Here is a 25,204-nt window from a genome sequence, read left to right on the forward strand (position 1 = left end):
TGGAGCTAGGATGGGGAGAAGGAAGGGTGAAGAGTTGGGAAAATGAGGGGTCAATTGGTCAGGAAAGGCTTTTTGGAAGAAGTGGGGTTTGTAGGTAGGCTTTGAAAATGGGAAGAGTGGAGGTTTGTCAGATATGAAGGGGAAGTGAATTCAAGGAGGACTTGGGAAAGGAGTTGGCAGAGGGAAGCAGCAGAAAAGGAAAGACATCAGAGCTAGAGATTGCATAGACATTCTAGTTGATGCCGTGGGAGCAAATGAGTTGTCCGAAAGAATAGGTGCGGTTAGTGGTTTTCTGTTAGCAGATAACAGAAAAGTGTCAGAAAATGTCTCAAATAATATGGACTACTTGAAACAAGATCCTTTTCATTTCTACAACCTTCTTTATTTTCTCCATTAGCTCTCTATCTACAATAATAATAATAATAATGGTATTTGTTAAGTGCTTGCTATGTGCAAAGCACTGTTCTAAGTGCTGGGGGGATACAATAATAATAATCATGGCATTTATTAAGCGCTTACTATGTGCAAAGAACTGTTCTAAGCGCTGGGGGGATACAAGGTGATCAGCTTGTCCCACGTGGGGTTTACAATCGTAATCCCCATTTTACAGATGAGGTAAATGAGGCACAGAGAAGTTAAGTGACTTGCCCAAAGTCGCATAGCTGATAAGTGGCGAAGCGGAATTAGAACCCATGACCTCTGACTCTGAAGCCCGTGCTCTTTCCACGGAGCCATGCTGCTTCTCGTCTATAAGCTAAAGAGTTGAAAAGAACTGGTCAAAGTAGTTTAACCAGTTTGCACAAGCTGACATCTCCAAAGTCAACTCTAAGTGCTGCTTATAAATGCAAGCTAGGTTTTTAGGTTTTCTTTTTATGTTGTTGTTTTGGCTTTCAACATAGCCATTATCATGCTGAACATAAAAAAGTCGATTCTTCTTTATTTTCATTCTTTCATTCATTTGGGAGTTTTAAGACCAAGCTTTAGCCAGAAAATTGCAACCTGTGGGAAACCATGGTATCCTGATATGCATTCATACCCTCTTTCTCTTTAATAAAACATGACCCCTGTAATAAAAGAGCAATAAAATCAATTAGCAAACTGTAACCTTGAAGTACACTTACAAGCAAGTATTTCTGTGGTATACGAGCATATTCTTACTATCTAAATAGGAATAATAACAGAATTTAACCATTTAAGAGTTTATTTTAAACATAGAAAATAGTGCAATTAGGTGAAAACAAGTACATTCATTAAAGAGAAAAATGAATTCATTGCACAGTTTCCCACAATTCTTCTTCTTCTTCAATTTATTTATTTTACTTGTACATATCTATTGTATTTATTTTATTTTTTTAATATGTTTTGTTTTGTTCTCTGTCTCCCCCTTCTAGACTGTGAGCCCACTGTTGGGTAGGGACTGTCTCTATATGTTGACAACTTGTACTTCCCAAGCGCTTAGTACAGTGCTGTGCACACAGTAAGTGCTCAATAAATATGACTGATTGATTGATTGATTGATTCTTCTGGTTTCCCACAATGGCCAGTATGGTGATGTTCAGTACATACTTTTTACTGGCTGACTATGGTCACAGCTTCAATGATGCTATTTAAGGAATTTGCAGTCTACAAATGGATGTTAGCTATAAAGTGTCAGATCAGATGGAGTATTTTTTTTTATCCATGCATTTCATTATTCCCGAAAATCTCATCCATCGATTAGAGGTATTTAGTGACCTCTTATATGCAAAAAATTACTAAATGCTTGAAAGAGTTCAGTACAGCAGAATTTGTAAGCTTTGGGCATTTTTACTATAACATGTTTTCAGTGTGGGATTTGGATGTAACGTAATGGAAGAATTAGGAGACATTTTTGCCACAACACAAGTCCTTCTGGGTGTGACCTGGTTAATAATGATAATAATGATGGCATTTGTTAAGCACTTACTATGTGCCAAGCTCTGTTCTAAGCGCTGGGGGGGAATACAAGGTAATCAGGTTGTCCCACGTGGGGCTCAAAGTCTTCATCCCCATTTTATAGATGAGGTAACTGAGGCCCAGAGAAGTGAAGTGATTTGCCCAAGGTCACCCAGCTGACAAGTGGCAGGGCCGGGATTCGAACCCATCACCTTTGACTCCCAAGCCCGGGATCTTTCCACTAAGCCACGCTGCTTCTCAAATATCACAATTATTATTCCGCAGCCTTAATCAGTTTTGCATTTCTTTGTGTTCTTTCCAATTTTACAGTAATTAATAGGGTAAAATAACAGTAAGTGACAAGGATGTAAAGCATTCTATTAGTGAGCCTATCAATAATATAGGAATTCTTTTCAAAATATGTCAGTCATGATGGTATTTCTGAACCATCATCCTCTTAACTTATTAATTCCCACTGAATAGATAATTACTATAATGGAATTTTCCCATAATGAAGCGTTCTTCGAGAGCACAGTTACCAAAGTAAAGCAGAAATGGTTGAGTACGGAGTCGAATGATTACAATTATGAACTATTTTCATAGTTACCAATAACATTTAAAGTGTATCTTCCTCATACACTGAATATGCTTAATCTGATGTTTGGAACTAAAGGCTGCTGGTACTTACATCTCGCATTTCAGATGAACTTGTTTCCTGAATATTTTTCATTTCAGTCAGATTATTATTATTCATTCAATTCATTCAGTCGTATTTATTGAGCACTTATTGTGTGCAGAGCACTGTACTAAGTGTTTGGGATGTACAAGTTGGCAACATATAGAGACGGTCCCTATCCAACAAAGGGCTCACAGTCTATTATTATTGTTATTATTATTATTATTACATTTGTTAAATTCTTACTGTGCATCAAGCACTGTTCCGAGCACTGGAACAGACGAAAGTTAACCAGGTTGTTCGCCGTCTGCCTCACATGGGGTGAATCGTCTACATAGGAGGAAGAACGAGTATCAACTCCCCACTTACAGATGAGGAAACTGAGGAACAGAGAAGTTAAGGGAGTGGCCGAAAGTCACACAGAGCCGGGATTAGAACCCAATTCTTTGGATTCTCAGGGCTGTGCTCTTTCCACTAGGCCAGGCTGCTTTTTAATTTGTGTAATTGATTTCACGCTGTGCCAGTGGGGACCTGGTGATTTTGAAATGCTTACAGTCTGTCTGTTCAACAGACGGTTTCTTCAGTTATTGGCACAGAGCTCAGGATACTTTGAATTATTGAATCAGGAGAGTTCCAGAGTGATTATGAGTCTACTGTAACGTTTAAGCAATAGTGTGCACTTCATTTCTGAGGTAATTTAGGCATAGATCACAATCAAAAGTGCCTTATAAAACATTTGACTTAACAAAGACATAATTCCTTCTAATGCGCCCTGTTTCTAGCAATGGCTACATTAAGTAACACCCAACAGTAAGAGATGTGAATGATTTTTTGCCGCGAAAACTCTTTGGATACACTACCAGAATGATTTCAGATGGAGAGCGGGACATTTTGGGTGAGATGTGTCCGTGGTATCACTATGGGTCGGAAACGACTCGACGGCATAAGACAAGGTGTCACAAAACACAAAATGTGAAGACTGGGGCAAGAGAAGGGGAGGAGTGGAGTGGGTTATATTTTAAAAAGCTGACCATCTTCAAGAGCAGCATTATTGAAAATTTTAACACTTTTAACCCCCTTTCCAGCCACAAGTTAATGTTTTCAATCAATAACAATAATATTAATGGCATTTATTAAGCACTTACTATGTGCAATGCACTGTTCTAAGCACTGGGGAGGTTACAAAGTGATCAGGTTGCCCCACGGGGGGCTCACAGTCTTCATCCCCATTTTACAGATGAGGTAACTGAGGCCCAGAGAAGTGAAGTGACTTGCCCAAAGTCACACAGCTGACAAGTGGCAGAGCCGGGATTTGAACCCATGACCCCTGACTCCAAAGCCCGTGCTCTTTCCACTGAGCCACGCTGCTTCTCAATCAGAAGTACTTCTTTTTTAATGGTATTTGTTAAGCACTTGCTATGTGCCGGGCACTGTACTAAGCACTGGGGTAGATATAAGCTAATCAGGTTGGACACAGTCCCTGTCCCTCGTGGGGTTCCCAGTCATAATAATGATAATAATGATGGCATTTATTAAATGCTTACTATGTGCAAAGCACTGTTCTAAGCGCTGGGGGAGATACAAGGTGATCAGGTGGTCCCACGTGGGGCTCACAGTCTTCATCCCCATTTTACAGACGAGGGAACTGGGGCCCAGAGGAGAGAGAACAGGTACTACCCAAGCGCTCAGTACAGTGTTCTGCACACAGGAAGCGCTCAATAAATACTATTGAATGAATGAATGAATGAATATTAAATCCCCATTTTCCAGATGAGATAACTGAGGCACAGATAAAATAAGGGACTTGCCCAACCTCATATAGCAGGCAAGTGGCAAAATTGGCGTAGAGAAGCAGCGTGGCCCAGTGGAAAGAGCCCGGGCTTTGGAGTCACAGGTCATGGGTTCAAATCCTGGCTCTGCCAATTGTCAGCTGTGTGACTTTGGGCAAGTCACTTCACTTCTCTGGGCCTCAGTTCCCTCATCTGGAAAATGGGGATTAAGTCTGTGAGCCCCACGGGGGACAACCTGATCACCTTGTATGTCCCCCCCCAGCACTTAAAACAGTGCTTTGCACATAGTAAGCGCTTAACAAATACCATTATCATTATTAGATCCCAGTTCCTCTCACTCCTGGAGCCAGGCTTTTTCCACTAGATTTTTTTCCACTTCTCAAACCACTTGACTATGAGATTGAAAGAGTGTATAGTAGAGTTAAGTAGACAAGATCAGCATGGCCTAGTGGATAGAGCCCGGGCTTTGGAGTCAGAGGTCATGGGTTGAAATCCCGGCTCCACCACTTATAAGTTGTGTGACTTTGGGCAAGTCACTTCACTTCTCCGGGCCTCAGTTCCCTCATCTGTAAAATGGGGATGAAGACTGTGAGCTCCCCATGGGACAACCTGATCACCTTGTTAACCTCCCCAGGGCTTAGAACAGTGCTTTGCACATAGTAAGCGCTTAATAAATTCTATCATTATTATTATTATTATAGAGCACAAGAGTCAGAAGGTCATGGGTTATAATCCCAGCTCAGCCACTTGTCTGCTGGGTGACCTTGGGCAAGTCACTTGAAAAGCAGCGTGGCCTTTCGGATAGAACACGGGCCTGGGTGTCGGAAGGGCCTGGCTTCTAATTCATTCAATCGTATTTAATGAGTGCTTACTGTGTGCACAGCACTGTACTAAGCGCTTGGGAAGTACAAGTTGGCAACATATAGAGACGGTCCCTACCCAACAGCTGGTTCTAATCCCCACTCCGTCACTTGTCCGCTATGTGACTTGGTCTAGACAGTTAACATCTCCATGCCTCAGTTACCTCATAATAATAATAATAATAATGGCATTTATTAAGCAATTACTATGTGCAAAACACTGTTCTAAGCACTGGGGAGGTTACAAGGTGATCAGGTTGTCCCCACGGGGGGCTCACAGTCTTCATCCCCATTTGACAGATGAGGTAACTGAGGCCCAGAGAAGTGAGGTGACTTGCCCAAAGTCACACAGCTTAGCCAGGATCTGAACCCATGACCTCTGACTCCAAAGCCCAGGCTCTTTTCCACTGAGCCACGCTATCTCATCTGTAAAATGGGGATTATGACTGTGAGCCCCATGAGGGATATGGACTGTGGCCAACCCAATTAGCTTGTATCTACCCCAGCACTTAGTACAGGGCCTGACACATAGTAAGCACTTAATCATTTCCATAAAAAAAACCCAACAAAAATAAACAAAAACACATTAACTTCTCTGTGCCTCAAGTTACGTTAAAAAAAAAAAACAAAAAACTGTGAGCACTATGTGAGATACCGACTGTGCTCTCCCTGATTAGCTTGTATCTACCCCAGTGCTTAGTACAGTGCCTGGCACGGAGTAAGCACTTAAAATTTACCATGGGGGAAAAAAAATGATCCGTGCCCTCAAGAACCTTATAATCAAGTGGGTTATCAGCTAAAATAAATTACAGATAAAAGAATGCAGTTACAGAGACTTGTTCCCTTTTGTAATAGAAAAAAACAATGAATAGAAAAACGCTTTTTCTGGATTCTACAATTCGGAATTAGATTGGAAGTGGCAGCCATCAAAAATGAAAAGAAAATTGATGGTTTTCCTGACTTCTGGGTCAGAAAGCCTTTTGGAAATGGTTTAGTGGAAGTCGATTCACAATGCAGGGGAAATTTTATTCACCAATGTCTTTCCCTAATGACCATGGATATTCCAACTGCAGCTCTGAATACCTGACTCAATTTTTTTGTAAATCATTCTGATTCTCATAGTACATAATTTTGAATAACCAAGGTTTTCAGGGCAGTAGGTATTGAGGTTGTATCACATTATGATATCAATAGGTTATTAGCATTACACAAGGAATTTAATTGTGACAATAGACAGCCGCAATTAAGTTCCCCTTGTAATGCTAATGACCTACTAATATTGTGTATGAAATCCCCCGTTGTTGGGTAGGGACCTTCTCTATGTGTTGCCAACTTGTACTTCCCAAGCGCTTAGTACAGTGCTCTGCACGTAGTAAGCGCTCAATAAATACGATTGAATGAATAAATGAATGAATCCCAGGGCTGAAGGTAGTAAACTGGAGTGCAGTCCGTTGGAAACATGCTGATAATTATTTTTTGTTTGTGTTTCTACAAACCTTGAATTTCATTCCCTGTGACAGAAGATGGACACTTCCTGACCCTCTTTATGCCTTAAGTTTTTGTTTCTAGAAACTAAGTTTGTACAAGCCATGAATATTAATAATGATGGCATTCATTAACCACTTACTATGTGCCAAGCACTGTTCTAAGCACTGGGGGTAGATACAAGGTAATTAGGTTGTCCCATGTGGGGCTCACAGTCATCACCCAGAGAAGAAGCGTGGCTCAGTGGAAAGAGCCCGGGCTTTGGAGTCAGAGGTCATGGGTTCAAATCCCGGCTCCACCACTTGTCAGCTGTGTGACTTTGGGCAAGTCACTTCACTTCTCTGGGCCTCAGTTAACTCATCTGTAAAATGGGGATTGAATGTGAGGCCTCTGTGGGACAACCTGATTACTCTGTATCCTCCCCGGCGCTAAGAACAGTGCTTTGTACATAGTAAGCGCTTAATAAATGCTATTATTATTATTATTATTATTATTCTAAGTCGCAACCATTCCATGAAATAACCACCCTGGGGCTACAACTTATGCTGGTCGATGTTTCATCCCACACATTCTTCCAATTGGCCCAGTCATTCTGGCCCAGCACTACAGAGAACTAGGCTTCTCTCCACCTTGACTGACATTAGAACAATGCTTGGCACATAGTAAGCGCTTAAAAAATACCATCATGATTATTAAGCAGTGACCTCTTGGAGGAAATTCCGGAGGAAACTCCACCTGCAGTTCTTTTCACATTTTCAATCAGGTAACTCACGAAGTTGTGGAACTAGACAAGCAACTCAAATGAAAAATGGATGATGCAAACGTCAATGAGTTTTTCTGACTTCATTCAGAGGAATCAAGGCCCAGTGAAGACTTCATTTACCTGAAACAGTCTAACGAATTATTGTAATATGCCAAAACAGATTATAATAATAATGATGATGGTATTTGTTAAGTACTTACTACGTGCGAAGCACTATTCTAAGCACTGGGGAGATACAAGGTGATCAGGTTGTCCCACGTGGGGCTCACAGTCTTAATCCCCATTTTACAGATGAGGTAACTGAGGCCCAGAGAAGTGAGTAAGAAGTTACAATTTCTCTGCCACCATGTAACATCTTTGGATTTAAATGTCTTATATCAATTTTTATGAAAATAAAAGGACTTATAAATGTGAAAGGAGGAAAAGGAGGAGGAGGAGGAGAAGAAGAAGAAAAAGGGGAAGAAGGAGAAGAAGAGAGGAAGAAAGGAGGAGAAGGAGAAGGAATAGAAGAAGATGGAGAGAAAAAGGGGAAGAAGGAGAAAAAGAGAGGAAGAAAGGAGGAGAAGGAGAAGGAATAGAAGAAGATGGAGAGAAAAGGGGGAGAAGGAGGAGGAGAAGGAGAAAGAAGAAGGAAAAAGAAGGAGGAGAAAGAAAGAAGGAAGAGAAAGAAGGAGGAGAAAGAAGGAGGAGAAAGAGAAAGAAGGAGGAGAAAGAAAGGAGGAGAAAGGGAAGCTGGAGAGAAGAGGAGAAAGAAGAGAAAGAGAGAGTAGAGGAAAAGGAGGAAGAGGCAGATGATGAAAGCAACAATGATGATGACCCTAATGGAGAGAGAAATTTGAAGTTCTGAAGTTGGCAGAAGGAGTTGGCCTGCTATAGGGTGTTTTAAGAAGAAAAAAAGAACAAATACTTCTCTAAAAAGAGAAAGCCACTACCACAGTCAACAAAACACACACTTTATTTCTGCAGCCTCCCGCAAAGACTCATAGTCATAGTTTCAAATTCCTCTTGTATATAAATACTGTGACAACTCTTGAATTACTTCAATAATGCTTAAACAGTAGTGGAGAGACATTTATTATTTCTGCATGTAGACTGTAAAGGAATTTCACACTGGAAAGCAGCGTGGCCTAGAGGAAAATGTATGGGCCTGGAAGCCAAAGGGCCTGGATTCTAATCCAACCTTCTCCGCTTGCCTGCTGGGTGAATTTGGGCAAGTCACTTTACACCTCAGTGCCTTAGTTTCCTCAAGTGCAAAATGGGGATTACTTAGACTGTGAAACCCTTATGAGACAGGGACTGTATCTGACCTAACTTGTATCTACCCCAGAATTTAGAGCAGATCTTGACACATAGTAGCTGCTTAACAAATTAAAAAAACCATAGAGGGCATAGAGGAAATTAGTACTTAGTTGGGGAAGACATTTTGGAGGAGATGTAATTTTAATAAGACTTTAAAGTTGGGGACAGTGGTGGTCTGACAATCATGGAGGGAGAGGAATTCAAGGCCAGAGGGAGAAAATGGGTTTGGGGTTTGCTTTCAGATACATGAGAACAAGATCCAGTGAGTAGATTGGCATTAGAGGAGCAGAATGTGTGGTTGTGATAAGGAATCACTGAAGTACTAGAGGAAGGGGCAAGGTGGCTGAATACTTTAAAGACGATGGTAAGGGGTTTCCTTTTGATGTGGAGGTGGATGGACAACCACTGGAGGTTCTTGAGGACCGGGGATATGTGGACTGAAAGTTATTTTAGAAGGAGTGTGGCTCAGTGGAAAGAGCCCGGGCTTTGGAGTCAGAGGTCATGGGTTCAAATATCGGCTCCGCCAAGTGTCAGCTGTGTGACTTTGGGCAAGTCTCTTAACTTCTCTGTGCCTCAGTTACCTCATCTGGAAAATGGGAATTAAGACAGTGAGCCCCATGTCGGACAACCTAATCACCTTGTATCCCCCCCAGCGCTTAGAACAGTGCTTTGCACATAGTAAACGCTTAACAAATACCATTATTATTATTATTATTATTATTATCCAGATAGGGCTGGAGAAGTAGATTTTAGCCAAGTGGGAAATGTGAAAAACTGAGAAGCAGCGTGGCCCAGTGGAAAGAGCACAGACCTGGGAATCAGAGGACCTGGGTTCTACTCCCGGTTCCACCACTTGACTGCTGTGTGACTTTGGGCCAGTCGCTTAACTTCTCTGTGCCTCAGTTACCTCATCTGTGAAATGAGCATTAAGACTGTGAGTTCCATGAGGGACAGGGACTGTGTCCAACTGGAGTATCCTGTATCTACCCCAGGTACAGTGCTTGGCGCATAGTAAACACTTAACAAATACCATTTAAAAAAAAGGAGAAAAAGAAGTGGCCAGAGAGATGGGAGGAAAAACAGGAGAGGATGGTCTTATTGAAGTCCGATTTTGATAAAGTTTCCAGAAGAAGGGGGTTGAGCCACAGTGTTGAAGGCAGATGAGACATCGAGGAGGATTAGGATGGAATAGAGGCTGTTGGATTTGGGAAGGGGGGGTTATTGGTGACTTTAGAGAGGGCAGTTTCACTTTTTAAAGAAGCTGGGTTGACCTTATTACTTCTTCCTCATTACATCTGTCCTTCCTCACAGTTGCAACTGTGAGCTCCCTATCGGTCAGGGACCTTATCCGAGTCAATATCTGTGTACCTTCTCCAGCATTTTAGTTAAGTGTTTTGCTCAAAATTAGCAACTGACAAATATCAGAAACAGTAATGATACAGTAGTGATATGTGTAAAGAGAGAGAAAGAGAGATTGTGAGCTATCTGCATTTTTATAGATTATGATACAAACCATGAACTATATCCATGGGTGTGGTTTCTTTTGCAAGGACTGATATCTTCTTGGCAATCCAGTTTTCATTATGTGCATCTAAAGACAGTTCTTTGTGCTAATAATGTAATAATGTATGGCTACTTGTAGGACCTTGCAGTGATTTCAAGGCTGATTTTTATTATCCCCTTTTTCCTGAAGCTTTTGCTCAAGGAGAGCAGAGTTTTCTCTCGATTGCTATATGCCAGCCTTGTCTGTCTGCTATCAAAGTCAGCTAACAGTATCACTGCCTTTACAATGTTTGTTCTGCCTTCTATTCTTGGGGCGGAGTGGAAACTTATGGCTGTCTCCATCGCATCTGTTGGAATCCTCCTATCGTTCATTTTTCTCCGTGATCCTGTCTAGCTAAACTGCGGTGGGATGAGCATTGCCTCACTGATAATGTCAGCTATGCCAAAACCTCATTATTCTTATTTTATCAATCAACTGATGGTATTTATTGAGTCGCACTGTGTGTAGATCTCTATACTAGGCCCTTGAGACAGTACAGAAGTTAGTAGACAAATTACCTTTTCTTTTTTTCTTTCAATCGTATTTATTGAGCGCTTACTGTGTGCAGAGCACTGTACTAAGCACTTGGAAAGTACAAGTTGGCAACATATAGAGACGGTCCCTACCCAACAACGGGCTCACAGTCTAGAAGGGGGAGACAGACAACAAAACAAAACATGTGGGCATGTGTCAAGTCGTCAGAACACATTACCTGCCATTTGTTTTTTAGTATAGCTAAGTGGTTGTGTCCACCCTGATTATCTTGTATCTCTCACAGTGCTTAGTGCAGTGGTTAGAGCTTAACAAATACCACCATTATTAGTTATTATTCGATTACTCTGGCAAAACTCCCAAAGAAGCCAATGCTGTCTTCTGTGATCTGTCTACATTTCAGACAGATAGAAAACTTGGATTGCACTTGCAGAATTATAGACCTCCTTCAAATGGGTATAAAATTGATGCTCACAAGTCACAAAATCAATCTTCTAATAGTCATGTTACACTTCTTAGTTTTTTCTACCACTCTGTCAATAGTTTGGGAAGGACATTGCCTTGGTAGCGTGGTCGGATGACATCATTGCATTCTGGATTGCCGATGAAAATTTTTGGTTATTATCATTATTATAATTATCATTGTGGTCTTTGTTAAGGGCTCACTATGTGGCAAATGCTGTTCTGAACACTGGGATAAAGACAGGTTAATCAGGTTGGATTTGTTTGTAGTTTGTTTATATTTAGTTTTTCAGGATATAGATTGGTCCACTATAGTTTTATTCTGTCTGTATCTCTGTGCTTATTCTGCCAAGAGAATTATAAACCTCTGCCTGTCATCTTGGATTCCTGGATGATTATCATAAAGACTTCTGACAGTGCTCGTAACCTGTTGAGTTGTTAGAATGTCCTGGGGGAGGAAAAGTCTATTTAGACAACAACTTCTCAGTTTCTTATTACATTCATAAACATGGATGAATCTAATAGGTTGAAAAGAAGTGGTATGCCTTACAACTTTGTTTTTCTCTACTGGTAAAAAAGGAGAAAGGAACAGATTGGGAATTTTCAACTGGACATTTCAGTGAAGTCCTGTAGCATTTCTTTACCATTCCATATTTTGAGAGAACTCACACAGATGCCTCTTTGCTTGTCGAATTCTGCAGGAAGGCCAGCGTATCTGGGTGATTAATGAAATTTTGGATGAGAGAGTGAGCAACGTCAAATACATAGTTTGTCTTCAAAATATCCTTCAACAGTCATCATGATTTCATTTCAGAAAGTAATCAGAACAGGAATGACTGAGTGTAAGGAATGAAGAGACAAAAGGAAACCCCTTTTTGAAAGCATGCTTAATGTTAGTTTAGATGAATTTTGTTACCGTTCAGGATTCAGGTGAACTACGATGCTGAAAGACCTATTAACTTATGCTATAGTGATGTTCCATTAGGTTGTAAAATTAACAAGGGCAGGGATCTTGTCCTATATCTCTTTTATATGTTCCCCAGGCTCCTAGTACAATGCTCTGTTCAGAATAGGTCTTTAATCAATTCAGTTGAAGAGGACGGTGAATTCTAAGCTCTTAAAGTGTATAATCTACAACCTGATAATTACGAGGTTGATTTGGGGGTCTGCTGATTCTTTTCAGAAACAGCAAATGAGACTGCTTCTATGACAGAGATTCTGGTAGCATTCCCTTGGAAACCATTTCTCCCGCCTCCAGTTTCTAGTTCACTTGAGCCCCAACGGTGTGGACGATGAATAATTATTCACTTCTCTGATCTGGAGAAGTGTCGTCCTGTTGCTCTGTGAAGTGGCTCTCTCTTACAAAGCCTTTATTTTCCCAAGACCAGACCTTGCCTTACTAATCCTGTTCTGAGCCATGTCAAGAACCAGACACCCCATTGTACTAGAATTCACTGCTTTTCCGTCAGCAAGGAAGGCCATTAATTACTTGGGTTCTTTGTGTCGACAAGGTTGAACTTTAATAACTCTACTCAGGAAAACTGGAAGCTGTCCAGAAATGGTCCCCATAACAACTCTTTAGACTTGCCTAGTAACGAACGTGCTAGATCACGATGATGATAGCATTTGTTAAGCGCTTACTATGTGCAAAGCACTGTTCTAAGTGCCTTATCGTAAGCTTATAGGCAGGCATTCTGTGTAACTACATTGAACTTTCCAGAACATTTAGTGTAGTGCTCTGCACAGAGTAAGTGTTCAGTGAATGCTACTGACTGATTTATTCATTCATTGCTGGTTTCATTTTTGCTAGTTTGAATGATCTCTGATTATCTAGGTGAATTAAAGCTTAGAATAATCAGAATGGTATTTATGTGCTTACTCTTGTTCTTATAGGTAGGCATTCTGTGTGTTAACTACATTGAACTTTCCAGAACATTTAGTGTAGTGCTCTGCACAGAGTAAGTGTTCAGTGAATGCTACTGACTGATCTATTAATTCATTGCTGGTTTGATTTTTGCTAGTTTGAATGATCTCTGATTAGGTGAATTAAAGCTTAGAATAATCAGAATGGTATTTGCTTACTCTTGTTCTTTTAGGCAGGCATTCTGTGTGTTAACTACATTGAACTTTCCAGAACATTAGGCAGGCATTCTGTGTGTTAACTACATTGAACTTTCCAGAACATTTAGTGTAGTGCTCTGCACAGAGTAAGTGTTCAGTGAATGCTACTGACTGATTTATTAATTCATTGCTGGTTTCATTTTTGCTAGTTTGAATGATCTCTGATTATCTAAGTGAATTAAACTTTAGAATAATCAGAATGGTATTTGTTATGTGCTTACTCTTGTTCTTATAGGCAGGCATTCTGTGTGTTAACTACATTGAACTTTCCAGAACATTTAGTGTAGTGCTCTGCACAAAGTGTTCAGTGAATGCTACTGACTGATTTATTAATTCATTGCTGGTTTCATTTTTGCTAGTTTGAATGATCTCTGATTATCTAGGTGAATTAAAGTTTAGAATAATCAGAATGGTATTTGTTATATGCTTATTCTTGTTCTTATAGGCAGGCATTCTGTGTGATAACTACATTAACCTTTCCAGAACATTTAGTGTAGTGCTGTGCACAGAGTTAGTGTTCAGTGAATGCTACTGACTGATTTATTAATTCATTGCTGTTTTCATTTTTGCTAGTTTGAATGATCTCTGATTAGGTGAATTAAAGCTTAGAATAATCAGAATGGTATTTGCTTACTCTTGTTCTTACGGGCAGGCATTCTGTGTGTTAACTACATTGAACTTTCCAGAACATTTAGTGTAGTGCTCTGCACAGAGTAAGTGTTCAGTGAATGCTACTGACTGATTTATTAATTCATCGCTGATTTGATTTTTGCTAGTTTGAATGATCTCTGATTAGGTGAATTAAAGCTTAGAATAATCAGAATGGTATTTGCTTACTCTTGTTCTTATAGGCAGGCATTCTGTGTGTTAACTACATTGAACTTTCCAGAACATTTAGTGTAGTGCTCTGCACAGAGTAAGTGTTCAGTGAATGCTACTGACTGATTTATTAATTCATTGCTGGTTTCATTTTTGCTAGTTTGAATGATCTCTGATTATCTAGGTGAATTAAAGTTTAGAATAATCAGAATGGTATTTGTTATGTGCTTACTCTTGTTCTTGAAGGCAGGCATTCTATGTGTTAACTACATTGAACTTTCCAGAACATTTAGTGCAGTGCTCTGCACAGGATAAGTGTTCAGTGAATGCTACTGACTGATTTCTTAATTCATTGCCAGTTTTATTTTTGCTAGTTTGAATGATCTCTGATTATCTAGGTGAATTAAAGTTGAGAATAATCAGAATGGTATTTGTTATGTGCTTTACTCTTGTTCTTGGAGAAGCAGCATGGCTCAGTGGAAGGAGCACAGGCTTGGGATTCCGAGGTCATGAGTTCAAATCCCAGATCCGCCAATTGTCAGCTGTGTGACTTTGGGCAAGTCACTGTGCCTCAGTTACCTCATCTGCATAATGGGGATTAAGACTGTGAGCCCCACGTGGGACAACCTGATCACCTTGTATCCTTCCCAGCGCTTAGAACAATGCTTTGCACATAGTAAGCACTTAACAGATGCCGTTATTGTTATTGTTATTACTAAGCACTGCAGTAGGTATAAAAATAAAGGTAATAATCATCATCATAGAATGGTATTTATGCGTGTACTCTGTTCGAAGTATTGTACTAAGTACTGTGGTAGATACAAAAATAAAGATAATAATAATAATAATCACGGTATTTGTTAAGCGCTTAGTGATGTGCCAGGCACCGTACTAAGTCCGGGGATGAAAGTTCTTAGTACAGTGGTCCGCACACAGTAAGTGCTCAATAAATGCAATTGAATGAATGAATACCAGCAAATGAGGTTGGACACGACCCCTGTCCCACGTGGGGCTCACGGTCAATAATCTCCATTTCACAGGAGACATAGCTGAGGCCCAGAGAATAATAATAATAATAATAATGGTATTTGCTAAGTGCTTACTATGTGCAAAGCACTGTTCTAAGTGCTCGGGAGGTTACAAGATGATCAGGTTGTCCCACGGGGGGCTCACAGTCTTCATTCCCATTTTCAAAATGAGGTAACTGAGGCACAGAGAAGTTAAGTGACTTGCCCAAAGTTACACGGCTGACAGTTGGCGGAGCCGGGATTTGAACCCAGGACCTCTGACTCCAAAGCCCGGGCTCTTTCCACTGAGCCACGCTGCTTCCCTTTATTCACTCCTCCATCGACCCCACTGTACTTATACACGTATTCATTTTTTATTTATTGATGTTAATGTCTGTCTCCCCCTCTTGACTGTGAGCCCGTCGTGGGCAAAGAAGGTGTCTATGAACTCTATTTATTCCATTGTACTCTTTCAAGCACTTAGTACAGTGCTCTGCACACAGTAAGTGCACAATAAATATGATTGCTTGATTGATTGATTAGGAAGAGATCACGGATGAAGAGCCTTCAAGTCAACGACCAGTACATTTTGGCTGCTAAGGATAGAAATGGGCAACCACTGTGGGTTTTGGAGGAAGGGAGTGATGCTTTTTAGAAAAATGATCCTGTCTGGGCTGAAGAGGGACAGGTTATAGATAACAAGTCACATAAAACAGCTGAAACAGTACAAGTGGGAGGAGAAAAGGGCTTGGACAGAGATCATGACCACAGATTATGGCCACAGGCGTGGATCTTGATTATATTGTAAAGGAAATGCCTGCAGGCTTTAGAGACAGATCGCTGCATGAGAGGCCAACTTGTGCTTCCCAAGAGCTTAGTACAGTGCTCTGCACACAGTAAGCGCTCAATAAATATGATTGAATGAATGAATGAATGAAAGACAATGAGTAATCAAAAATTACTCCAAGGTCGAAAGCTTCCTTGACAGAGAGGATCGTTAATAATAATGATAATGATAATAATAATGATGGTATTTATTAGGCGCTTACTATGTGCAAAGCACTGTTCTAAGCGCTGGGGAGGTTACAAGGTGATCAGGCTGTCCCACGGGGGGCTCGCAGTCTTAATCCCCATTTTACAGATGAGGTAACTGAGGCTCAGAGAAGTTAAGTGACTTGCCCAAAGTCACACAGCTCACAGTTGGCGGAGCCGGGATTTGAACCCCTGACCTCTGACTCCAAAGCCTGGGCTCATTCCACTGAGCCACGCTGCTTCTCCAAGATGGTTGTTCTGTGCATTGCAATGGGAAAACTAAGAGGAGGCATAGATTTATGAGGGAAGATAAGGAGTTTAGCTTTAGCCATGTGGCTCAGTGGAAAGAGCCCGGGTTTTGGAGTCAGAGGTCATGGGTTCAAATCCCAGCTCTGTCAGCTGTGTGACTTTGGGCAAGTCACTTAACTTCTCTGTGCCTCAGTTCCCTCATTTGCAAAATGGGGATTAAAACTGTGAGCCCCCCGTGGACAATCTGATCACCTTGTAACCTCCCCAGCACTTAGAACAGTGCTTTGCACATAGTAAGTGCCTAACAAATACCATTATTATTATTATTATTATTATCTCAAATTTGAGTTGCAGGTAGCTCAGCCATTGTGACGATGTTCTAAAACTAGAAAGAAATGCAAGATTATAAAACAGAAGGGGGTTGGTTAGGTTAGGGGAAAATCGTTTTCCAATTTATGGCTCTAGATAATAATCTGATCACCTGATCACCCAGCACTTAGAACAGTGCTTTGCATGAAGTAAGCACTTAACAAATGCCATTATTATTATTATTATTATTATTATTATTATTATTATTATTATTATTATTATGCCCTATTTACTGTGTCAGGCCAGTGGAAGACCACACAGTAGAAAGAAATGCAAACCCTGTTCATTTTGGCCAGTTGTAGACAGTTGTTGAATTAATTAGAGAATTAAAGAATTAGAGAATTGAATTAAGAGAAGCAGCGTGGCTTAGTGGAAAAAGCATGGGCTTGGGAGTCAGAGGACATGGGTTCTAATCCCACCTCTGCCACTTGTTTGCTGTGTGACCTTGGGCAAGTCACTTCACTTCTCTGTGCCTCAGTTACCTCACCTGTAAAATGGGGAGTAAGACTGTGAGTCCCACATGGGACAACCTGATTACCTTCTATCTACCCTGGTACTTGGAACAGTGCTTGGCACATAGTAAGCACTTAACTACCATAATTATTATTATTTTAAGGCATCCGCTGCTGCTGCTTAGACTTTTGCTAATTAGAAGAAGTTTGATAATGAAGGTGCCAGTTGGAGATAGTCAAAGAAGGAAAAAGAGAACAAGGATTCCCAGGAGTCTTCCTTTCCTGGGCACGGCCAGAAGAAAACATAGAATTAGAAGGAAAAAAAAATCAAACCCAAAGAAAGAGACACATGTCTTCCTTGTCTGGTGCCCTCCTGATTACTGGTTCTGATCTGGTTTTTGGTGAAACCATGGCTAGAGTTGCTAGTAGAAGAGAGCAGCCAACATCATTAAAGGTAGTGGATTAGGTGGATTTTGACTAACCAATTTAGAATTATTTCAGTTTTGTTAATGGGGCAAATCCAGATGGCAAGGAATTGAGAAGGGGAGAGGAAATAGAGGCGGCAGATGCATTTAACCTAATCGAGAAATGTGGACAAGAATGGGAGGAAAGAGCTGGGAAAATGGCCGCGTGGTGTGGTGAGTTTGAGGGATGGTTTTTCTTTTTGTGTGAGAGACTTGGAGTTGTGAGGAACAAGGGGTCAGCAATTTCTTGTTCGTTTGTTGCACTCTGTTTAGGATATTGTAAACATGAAACATGTCCTTTTTTAAGGGCCTACCTTTCTACACTAAAGGGTTCCAACCTTTTTCTGTTGATTCTCAAGAGGAAACTTCCTTGCCCAACCTAGGCACCTAGAGAACTTTTGATAACTTTACCCCCCTCCTATGTCTTTACTAAATACACAGCAACCAGGCTTGGCACCCCAAATTAGGTGTGAGTGTACCGTAAACATAGAGAATGGCCAAACTATGTTTCATTTTATCTTTTGTTTGTTTCCTGATGGGCTCCAGCATTTTGTTTTCCTTTTTGGCTGCTCTCAAGCTCTGTCAAAAAATAAATTCCAAGCCAAATGTATATTCTTGATCTAGATAAAACTATGGCTTATCTCTGTTCTTCCTTAAAGTGTACAGTCAAGAAAAGAAACATTGCACTCTGACTACAAATAAAAGTTGTATTTTTCATTACCTCGATTGTCTGATTCTTGGCATATTTATTCTAAAACCTAATCCTATTTTAAAATGTAGTTGCTGAGTGCAAACTTTATCTTTTTCTCATCTTGTCTCTTTAACTTTATCTGAATATCTAGTGAAGTTCGGAGTAGAATTCTTTAGCTTGCATCCGACTTGTACTTCCCAAATGCTTAGGACAGAGCTCCACACACAGTAAGCGCTCAATAAATACGATTGAATGAATACAGCTTGGTGACCACTTGGTAGAACTAATTTTATCTTTGTGCAACTGTGCTGCTCTCTGAGAGAACCACCAGAAAGATATTCCTGCTGTTGTTTAACATGAATTTTGAGGCTTAAATGCATGACGATATTCAGAAAATACTTAGAAATTTCTCCTCTGCCTCCCCACCACCAACTTCTTTCTCCTTCCTTCCACCAACTATCCACTTCTGAAGGTGAGGCACTGTGCTCTGATGTTTCTTCGAAGATTTGTTCTTCTAAGCAGTTCCCTGAACGTATCAAGCAAGAAACAGATTAAACTTGTAATGTGGAAACAATATGGATCTCTGCTCAGGACGTTACTTTTGTACTCCCTTTTAAAATTTGGACAATTTTTGAGTTCATATTTTTTCAGACTTCCTCATTCATATAATAACTCCTTACTCAACCCAATGGATGTGAGATTCAGATTTTTGGCTATTACTTTCACATGACTAGGCGGGTAACATTATATGAGTAAAATAAAATATGAATAGCAAAATAGAAAATTTGTTCATTTAAATCACTCAAGTGAAAACATGGAAGACAATGTGAAATATTCCCTGAAGTAAATCAGTTTTTTTTCTTTCAGAGGACATCAGTGAATCTCTTTTTGAAGTATTGCTGAGAAAAACGTGACTCCTTTGGATATCTGAATTTTTCCTCTGTTGACTTTAGCCTTCTGTACCTTTGAAAACATTCCAAAACACAATTTTGTTCTGTTTCTAGATCTTTTAGCTGTGCCTAAACACCCGTATGCTGCTATGGAGAACTGGGGACTAAGTGTTTTTGTGGAGCAGAGAATACTACTGGACCCCAGTGTTTCTTCTATTTCTTATTTATTGGACGTCACGATGGTCATCGTTCATGAGATATGCCATCAGGTAGGAAACCAAGTAATAAATGCATGTAGGCTCTATAAACTCACTGAAAATCTCGAGCGAGTTTATAAATCTATGAATTCAATCCATTCAAATATGTTAATTCACCAGTTGTTTCCATTATTGTCGACTGTGCATAGGTTCTGTGGAGTCTAGGGAGGAGTGAATAAAGGGTACAGATCCAAGTACTAAGGCGATTCAGAAGGGAGGAAGGAAAAGAGGAAATGGGGGTTAAGTCAGGGAAGGCCTCTTGGAGGAGGGGTGTCTTCAATAAGGTGGGGAAATTCGGCATCTGTCGAATGTGAAGAGGGAGGACATTCCAAGTCAGAGAAAGGATGTGGACAAGAGATCAAAGATAGATGAGATCAAGGTACAGTGAGTAGGTTGGCAGTAGAGGAGAGCTGTGTCGCCTGGGTTGTAGTAAGAAAACATCGAGGTAAGGTAGGGGGGTTCAAGATGATTGCGTGCTTTAAAGAGGATGGTAAAGAGTTTCTGTTTGATGAAGAAATGGATGGGCAATTTAAAGAGGATGGTAAAGAGTTTCTGTTTGATGCAGAGATGGATGGGCAACCACTCTTGAGAAGTGGGGAAACATGGACTGAATATTTTCATAGAAAAATGATCTGGGCAGCCAAATGAAGTAAGGACCCAAGTGAGGAGAGACAGGATGCAGGGAGGTCAGCAAGGAGGCTGATGAGAGAGTAATCAAGGTGTGATAGGATAAGTTCTTGAATTAATGCCAAAATAGTTGAATGGAGAGGAAAGGGCAGAATTTATCTACGTTGTGAAGGTTGAACCGACAGAATTTAGTGGCAGACTGAATATGTGGGTTGATGAGAGCGAGGAGTCGAGGATAATTCCAAGGTTACAGACTTGTGAGACAGAAAGGATGGTGATGTTGTTTACAGTGATGGAAAAGTCTAGGGGAGGATAGGGTTTGGGTGTTATGATGAGGAGTTTTGTTTTGGCCATGTTACGTTTTGAGGCGTCAATGGGACATCCAAGTAGAGATGTTCTGAAGGTAGGAGAAAAGGAGGGACTGCAGAGAAGGAGAGAGATTGGGATTTATGAGAAGACATGTCCCTTGAATGACATTATCAATGAAAACATTTTAAAAAAAAGGATACATTGCCTAGAAAGTACAATATTTCTTGAGTTTTATTTTGTCAGTGATGACACTGCCATCCAACAAAGTCCCTGGAGTCTGTATTAATACCTATATTTGAGACACAATATATAGAGAAGCAATACCTATATAGAGAAGCAGTGTGGCTCACTGGAAAGATCCCGGGCTTTGGAGTCAGAGGTCATGCATTCAAATCCCAGCTCTGCCAATTGTCAGCTGTGTGACTTTTGGCAAGTCATTTCACATCTCTGTGCCTCAGTTCCCTCATCTGTAAAATGGGGGATTAACACAGTTTATTATTATTATTTGTTTTGATTATGAGCATGTCAATTAGTTAGAGCATGGGCCTGAGAGATAAAAGGGCCTGGGTTTTAATTCTGCCTCTTCCACTGGTGCAAGTGATTTAACTTTTCCCTGCCTCAGATGCATCATCTGTAAAATTGGGATTAAGACTTTGAGCCCTTGTTTGTCATGTTTGTTATTTGCTGACTCCTGAAACCAAAAGGAAGATTCTGACAGGAGGCGGAGATATTTTATTATTCCCCAAAAGAAGACGCACTGGTCACCATGAGGAATTTCCACCTAAGTGTGGATTGTAACACCAAGACCTGAAACCAAATCCTTGGATCACAAAGGTCTAACGTGAAATCAGAACACAAAATAGTTGTCGTCCTTTCCTGCTAAATGACTGCAACAGATACCAGTTTAAAATCATTAGTACCTTCCCTAATCAGCGTAATATCTCACGCTTCTATGAGAGAAGAATCTAGATAAATCCCAGTCCTGGGAGCTGGAAGAACCTGGGTTCTAATCCTGGGTCTGCCACTTGTCTGCTGTGTGACCTTGGGCAACTCAATTTGACTTCTCTGGGCCTCAGTTGCCACATCTGTGAAGTGCGAAGTAAAACTCTGAGCCCCATGTGGGACAGGGACTATGTCTTTTATCTACCTCAGTGCTTAGAACAGTTCCTGGCACATAGTAAGTGCTTAACAAATACCACAATTATTATTATTGTTATTATGAATATGCCTGTTTTAGACAATAACATAGCATTGATTATAGCACTGATGGAGTCTCCTGTCAAAACAAGTAAGCGCTTAGTACAGTGCTCTGCACACAGTAAGCGCTCAATAAATACGATTGAATGAATTGAATGAGCCTTGATCCTGAGACTTCAGGATGAGGAACCCACACACATGAATTTCTAGGGTCCTGTACAGAGCTACTATTTTTGTTATTTGGGGAAGCAGCGTGGCTCAGTGGAAAGAACACGGGCTTTGGAGTCAGAGGTCAGGGGTTCAAATCCCAGGTCCGCCAATTGTCAGCTGTTTGACTTTGGGCAAGTCACTTCACTTCTCTGTGCTTCAGTTCCCTCATCTGTAAAATGGGGATGAAGACTGTGAACCCCCCGTGGGACAACCTGATCACCTTGTAGACTCCCCAGTGCTTAGAACTGTGCTTTGCACATAGTAAGCACTTAATAAATGCCATTATTATTATTATCTACCTCAGTGCTTAGAACAGTTCCTGGCACATAGTAAGTCCTTAGCAAATACCATTATTATTATTATTATTATTATTATAATTATTATAAATATATCTATTTTAGACAACAGCATAGCATTGATTATAGCATTGATGGAGTCTCCTGTCAAGAAAACAAATAAGCCTTGATCCTGAGACTTCAAGATGAGGAACCCACACACATGAATTTCTAGGGTCCTGTACAGAGCTACTATTTTTGTTATTTGTTGAGTGCTTATTGTGTGCCAAGCACTGTACTAAGTGCTGGGGTAGAATGAAAGCTAATCAAGTTGGATGCACTCCCTGTCTCACATGGGGCTCACAGTCTTTGACAGATGAGGGAACTGAGGCACAGAGAACCGAAGTTACTTGCCTAAGGTCACGCAGCAGACAAGCAGCGCAGTCGGGATCGGAACTCTTGACCTCCGTCTCCCAGATCTGTGCTCCAACCACTGCGCCATGTGGTATTCATTCATTCATTCAATCATATTTATTGAGCGCTTACTGTGTGCAGAGCACTGTACTAAGCTCTTGGGAAGTACAAGTTGGCAACATATATAGACGGTCCCTACCCAACAGTGGGCTCACAGTTTAGAAGGGGGAGACAGAGAATGAAACAAAACCTATTAACAAAATAAAATAAATAGAATAAATATGTACAAGTAAAATAAATGGAGTAATAAATCCGTACAAATATATATACATATATACAGGTGCTGTGGGGAGGGGAAGGAGGTAAGGCTGGGGGGATGGGGAGGGGAAGGAGGGGGAGAGGAAGGAGGGTCCCTACTACCTCTTCTCCCCACTCTGGGTTGTATTGTACGGTGCTTAGTACAGTGCTCTGCCCACAGTAAGTGCTCAATAAGTACTACTATAAGTACCACTTGAGAAGCAGCATGGCTCAGTGGAAAGAGCCCAGGCTTTGGAGTCAGAGCTCATGGGTTCAAATCCCGGCTCCGCCAACTGTCAGCTGTGTGACTTTGGGCAAGTCACTTAACTTCTCTGGGCCTCAGTTACCTCATCTGTAAAATGGGGATTAAGACTGTGAGCCCCCTGTGGGACAACCTGGTCATCTTGTAACCTCCCCAGCACTTAGAACAGTGCTCTGCACATAGTGAGCGCTTAATAAATAAATATGAATGAGTGATTGACAATTACTCAGCATATTGACTCCCTGGAGAGGGTCCCAAAATTCCATCACTAGATTTTATTCTAGTAATACCTTTTCAGACTCATTCCTTGTTACCCAGTGGAGAAAGGCAGTCTCTATTTCTGTTGAACCTAATTCTACACCTCCGTGCTTAAGAATGCAAGTGCGATCTGGAAGCCGGAGTCAGAATTCCCCAAATTCCCTAGGATACTCTTCCAGAACAATAGGTCGGCACGATTAAAATCTTTGAGACTGAGAAGGTCAACAAGAAGGTTCTGAAGGCTGAAGCTTGTGCCCTGGGACATTTACAGAAAAAAATTACGCCGAAGATCGCGAACCACTTCACAATATACATAGAGACGTGGACTGATAATAAACCTTAATAACAGTATGGAGTGGTAACAGCACCGAGGAATCCTCGCTCAAAACCACATTTTTCACCAGCGATTGAGCTGTGACTGAATTCTACTACTTCGGTAGGGTTCTAGCCAACAACACTTGGGAAGTCTGAATCAAGAAAGTCAGTTTGGGAGATTAATAGAATGTCATACCATTTGGATATTAAACTTCCAAAGGAAGCCATAATGATGGCGGGACACTGACATAACATGTGGTTTCTGGAATGGCTTCAACTTCACCTAGAAGCCATAGTTAACAGCAACCATCAAGACAGACTCATCAATAGTACGGGACTGGAGTTCACCCAATCACTCAGCAAGTGTATGCTCAATGAATGCTACTGATTCATTCATTCAATCGTATTTATCGAGCGCTTACTGTGTGCAGAGCACTGTACTAAGCGCTTGGGAAGTACAAGTTGGCAACATAAAGAAACTGTTCCTACCCAACAACGGGCTCACAGTCTCTATTGATGAGAATGAACTAGCCAAAGTCAACCCAAAGAGGCTTCAGTAAGCAAGACACATGAGGTTAATGGAGGGTTATGGCTAATTGAAGTGGGGTTTGTCTAAGTAAGAAGGGCAGGATAAATAGTTTAAAGCATAATGAAGCATCTCGGACAATGTGGTCTAGCTGTGAGACTGAGGAACTATAGCAGCAGATGGAACATTCTAGTTTATGGCCACCTAGAGAGGCACAGCTTCAGAATGATCAGGATATCAAGAGGAAAATTAAAAAATGAGACAGGCCTTGAAAGTAGCAAACACATCAGCACACAAAACTACCCACGTCTAGAATCTTGCCAATAGTAGGGCATCTTGGAATATAAAGGACCAATCCAAGTATGCTTATTTTGCATTCACTAAAACACTCTGGAACAAAAAATGATTTATTACTTCGCTTCCAGATCCAGGCTGGGCTTTGTATGTGTGTCAAAATTTTCGTTAGTTGAAATCATTTTGTTATTTTTAGTGTCCCGAAACTTTGACAGGGAGTCTTTTTCATACTCCAACACAGACCTTTATTTGCAAATGACGGGTACTTTTGTTATGCTAAAAATGGAAAATTAGTAAATCCAGTAGTAAACACTCACGGTAAAATTTATTTCAGATCCATTTTATTATCTCAAATGAAATCCTTTAGTAGTATTCCCAATTCTTATTTGACTATCCACACAGAACAGTGCTCTGCGCATAGTAAACTCTCAATAAATGCGATTGAATGAACACCCCTGATTGATTGACTAATTTTAAGCTACTGGAAGGAGAAACCTTTCCATGCACAGCAACGTAGTCTGAATCTGTCTCTTGAAAACAGATATATATATTATTATAATATATTAATAATTATACTAACATGGA

At 40.7% G+C, this 25,204-nt stretch overlaps 1 protein-coding gene across 1 annotated transcript in view; it reads left to right on the forward strand.

Annotated features, from left to right (window-relative positions):
* TRHDE (thyrotropin releasing hormone degrading enzyme) overlaps window positions 1–25,204 on the forward strand; it is a 455,067-nt gene that overhangs the window by 190,319 nt on the left and 239,544 nt on the right. Inside the window, exon 5 of the mRNA XM_038756056.1 lies at window positions 19,493–19,647. Coding sequence (XP_038611984.1) covers window positions 19,493–19,647 — 155 coding nt within the window. The remainder of the gene's footprint in view (window positions 1–19,492; window positions 19,648–25,204) is intronic.

This window comes from Tachyglossus aculeatus, chromosome 14 (genome assembly GCF_015852505.1).
Source record: "Tachyglossus aculeatus isolate mTacAcu1 chromosome 14, mTacAcu1.pri, whole genome shotgun sequence".
Classification (NCBI taxonomy): domain Eukaryota; kingdom Metazoa; phylum Chordata; class Mammalia; order Monotremata; family Tachyglossidae; genus Tachyglossus; species Tachyglossus aculeatus.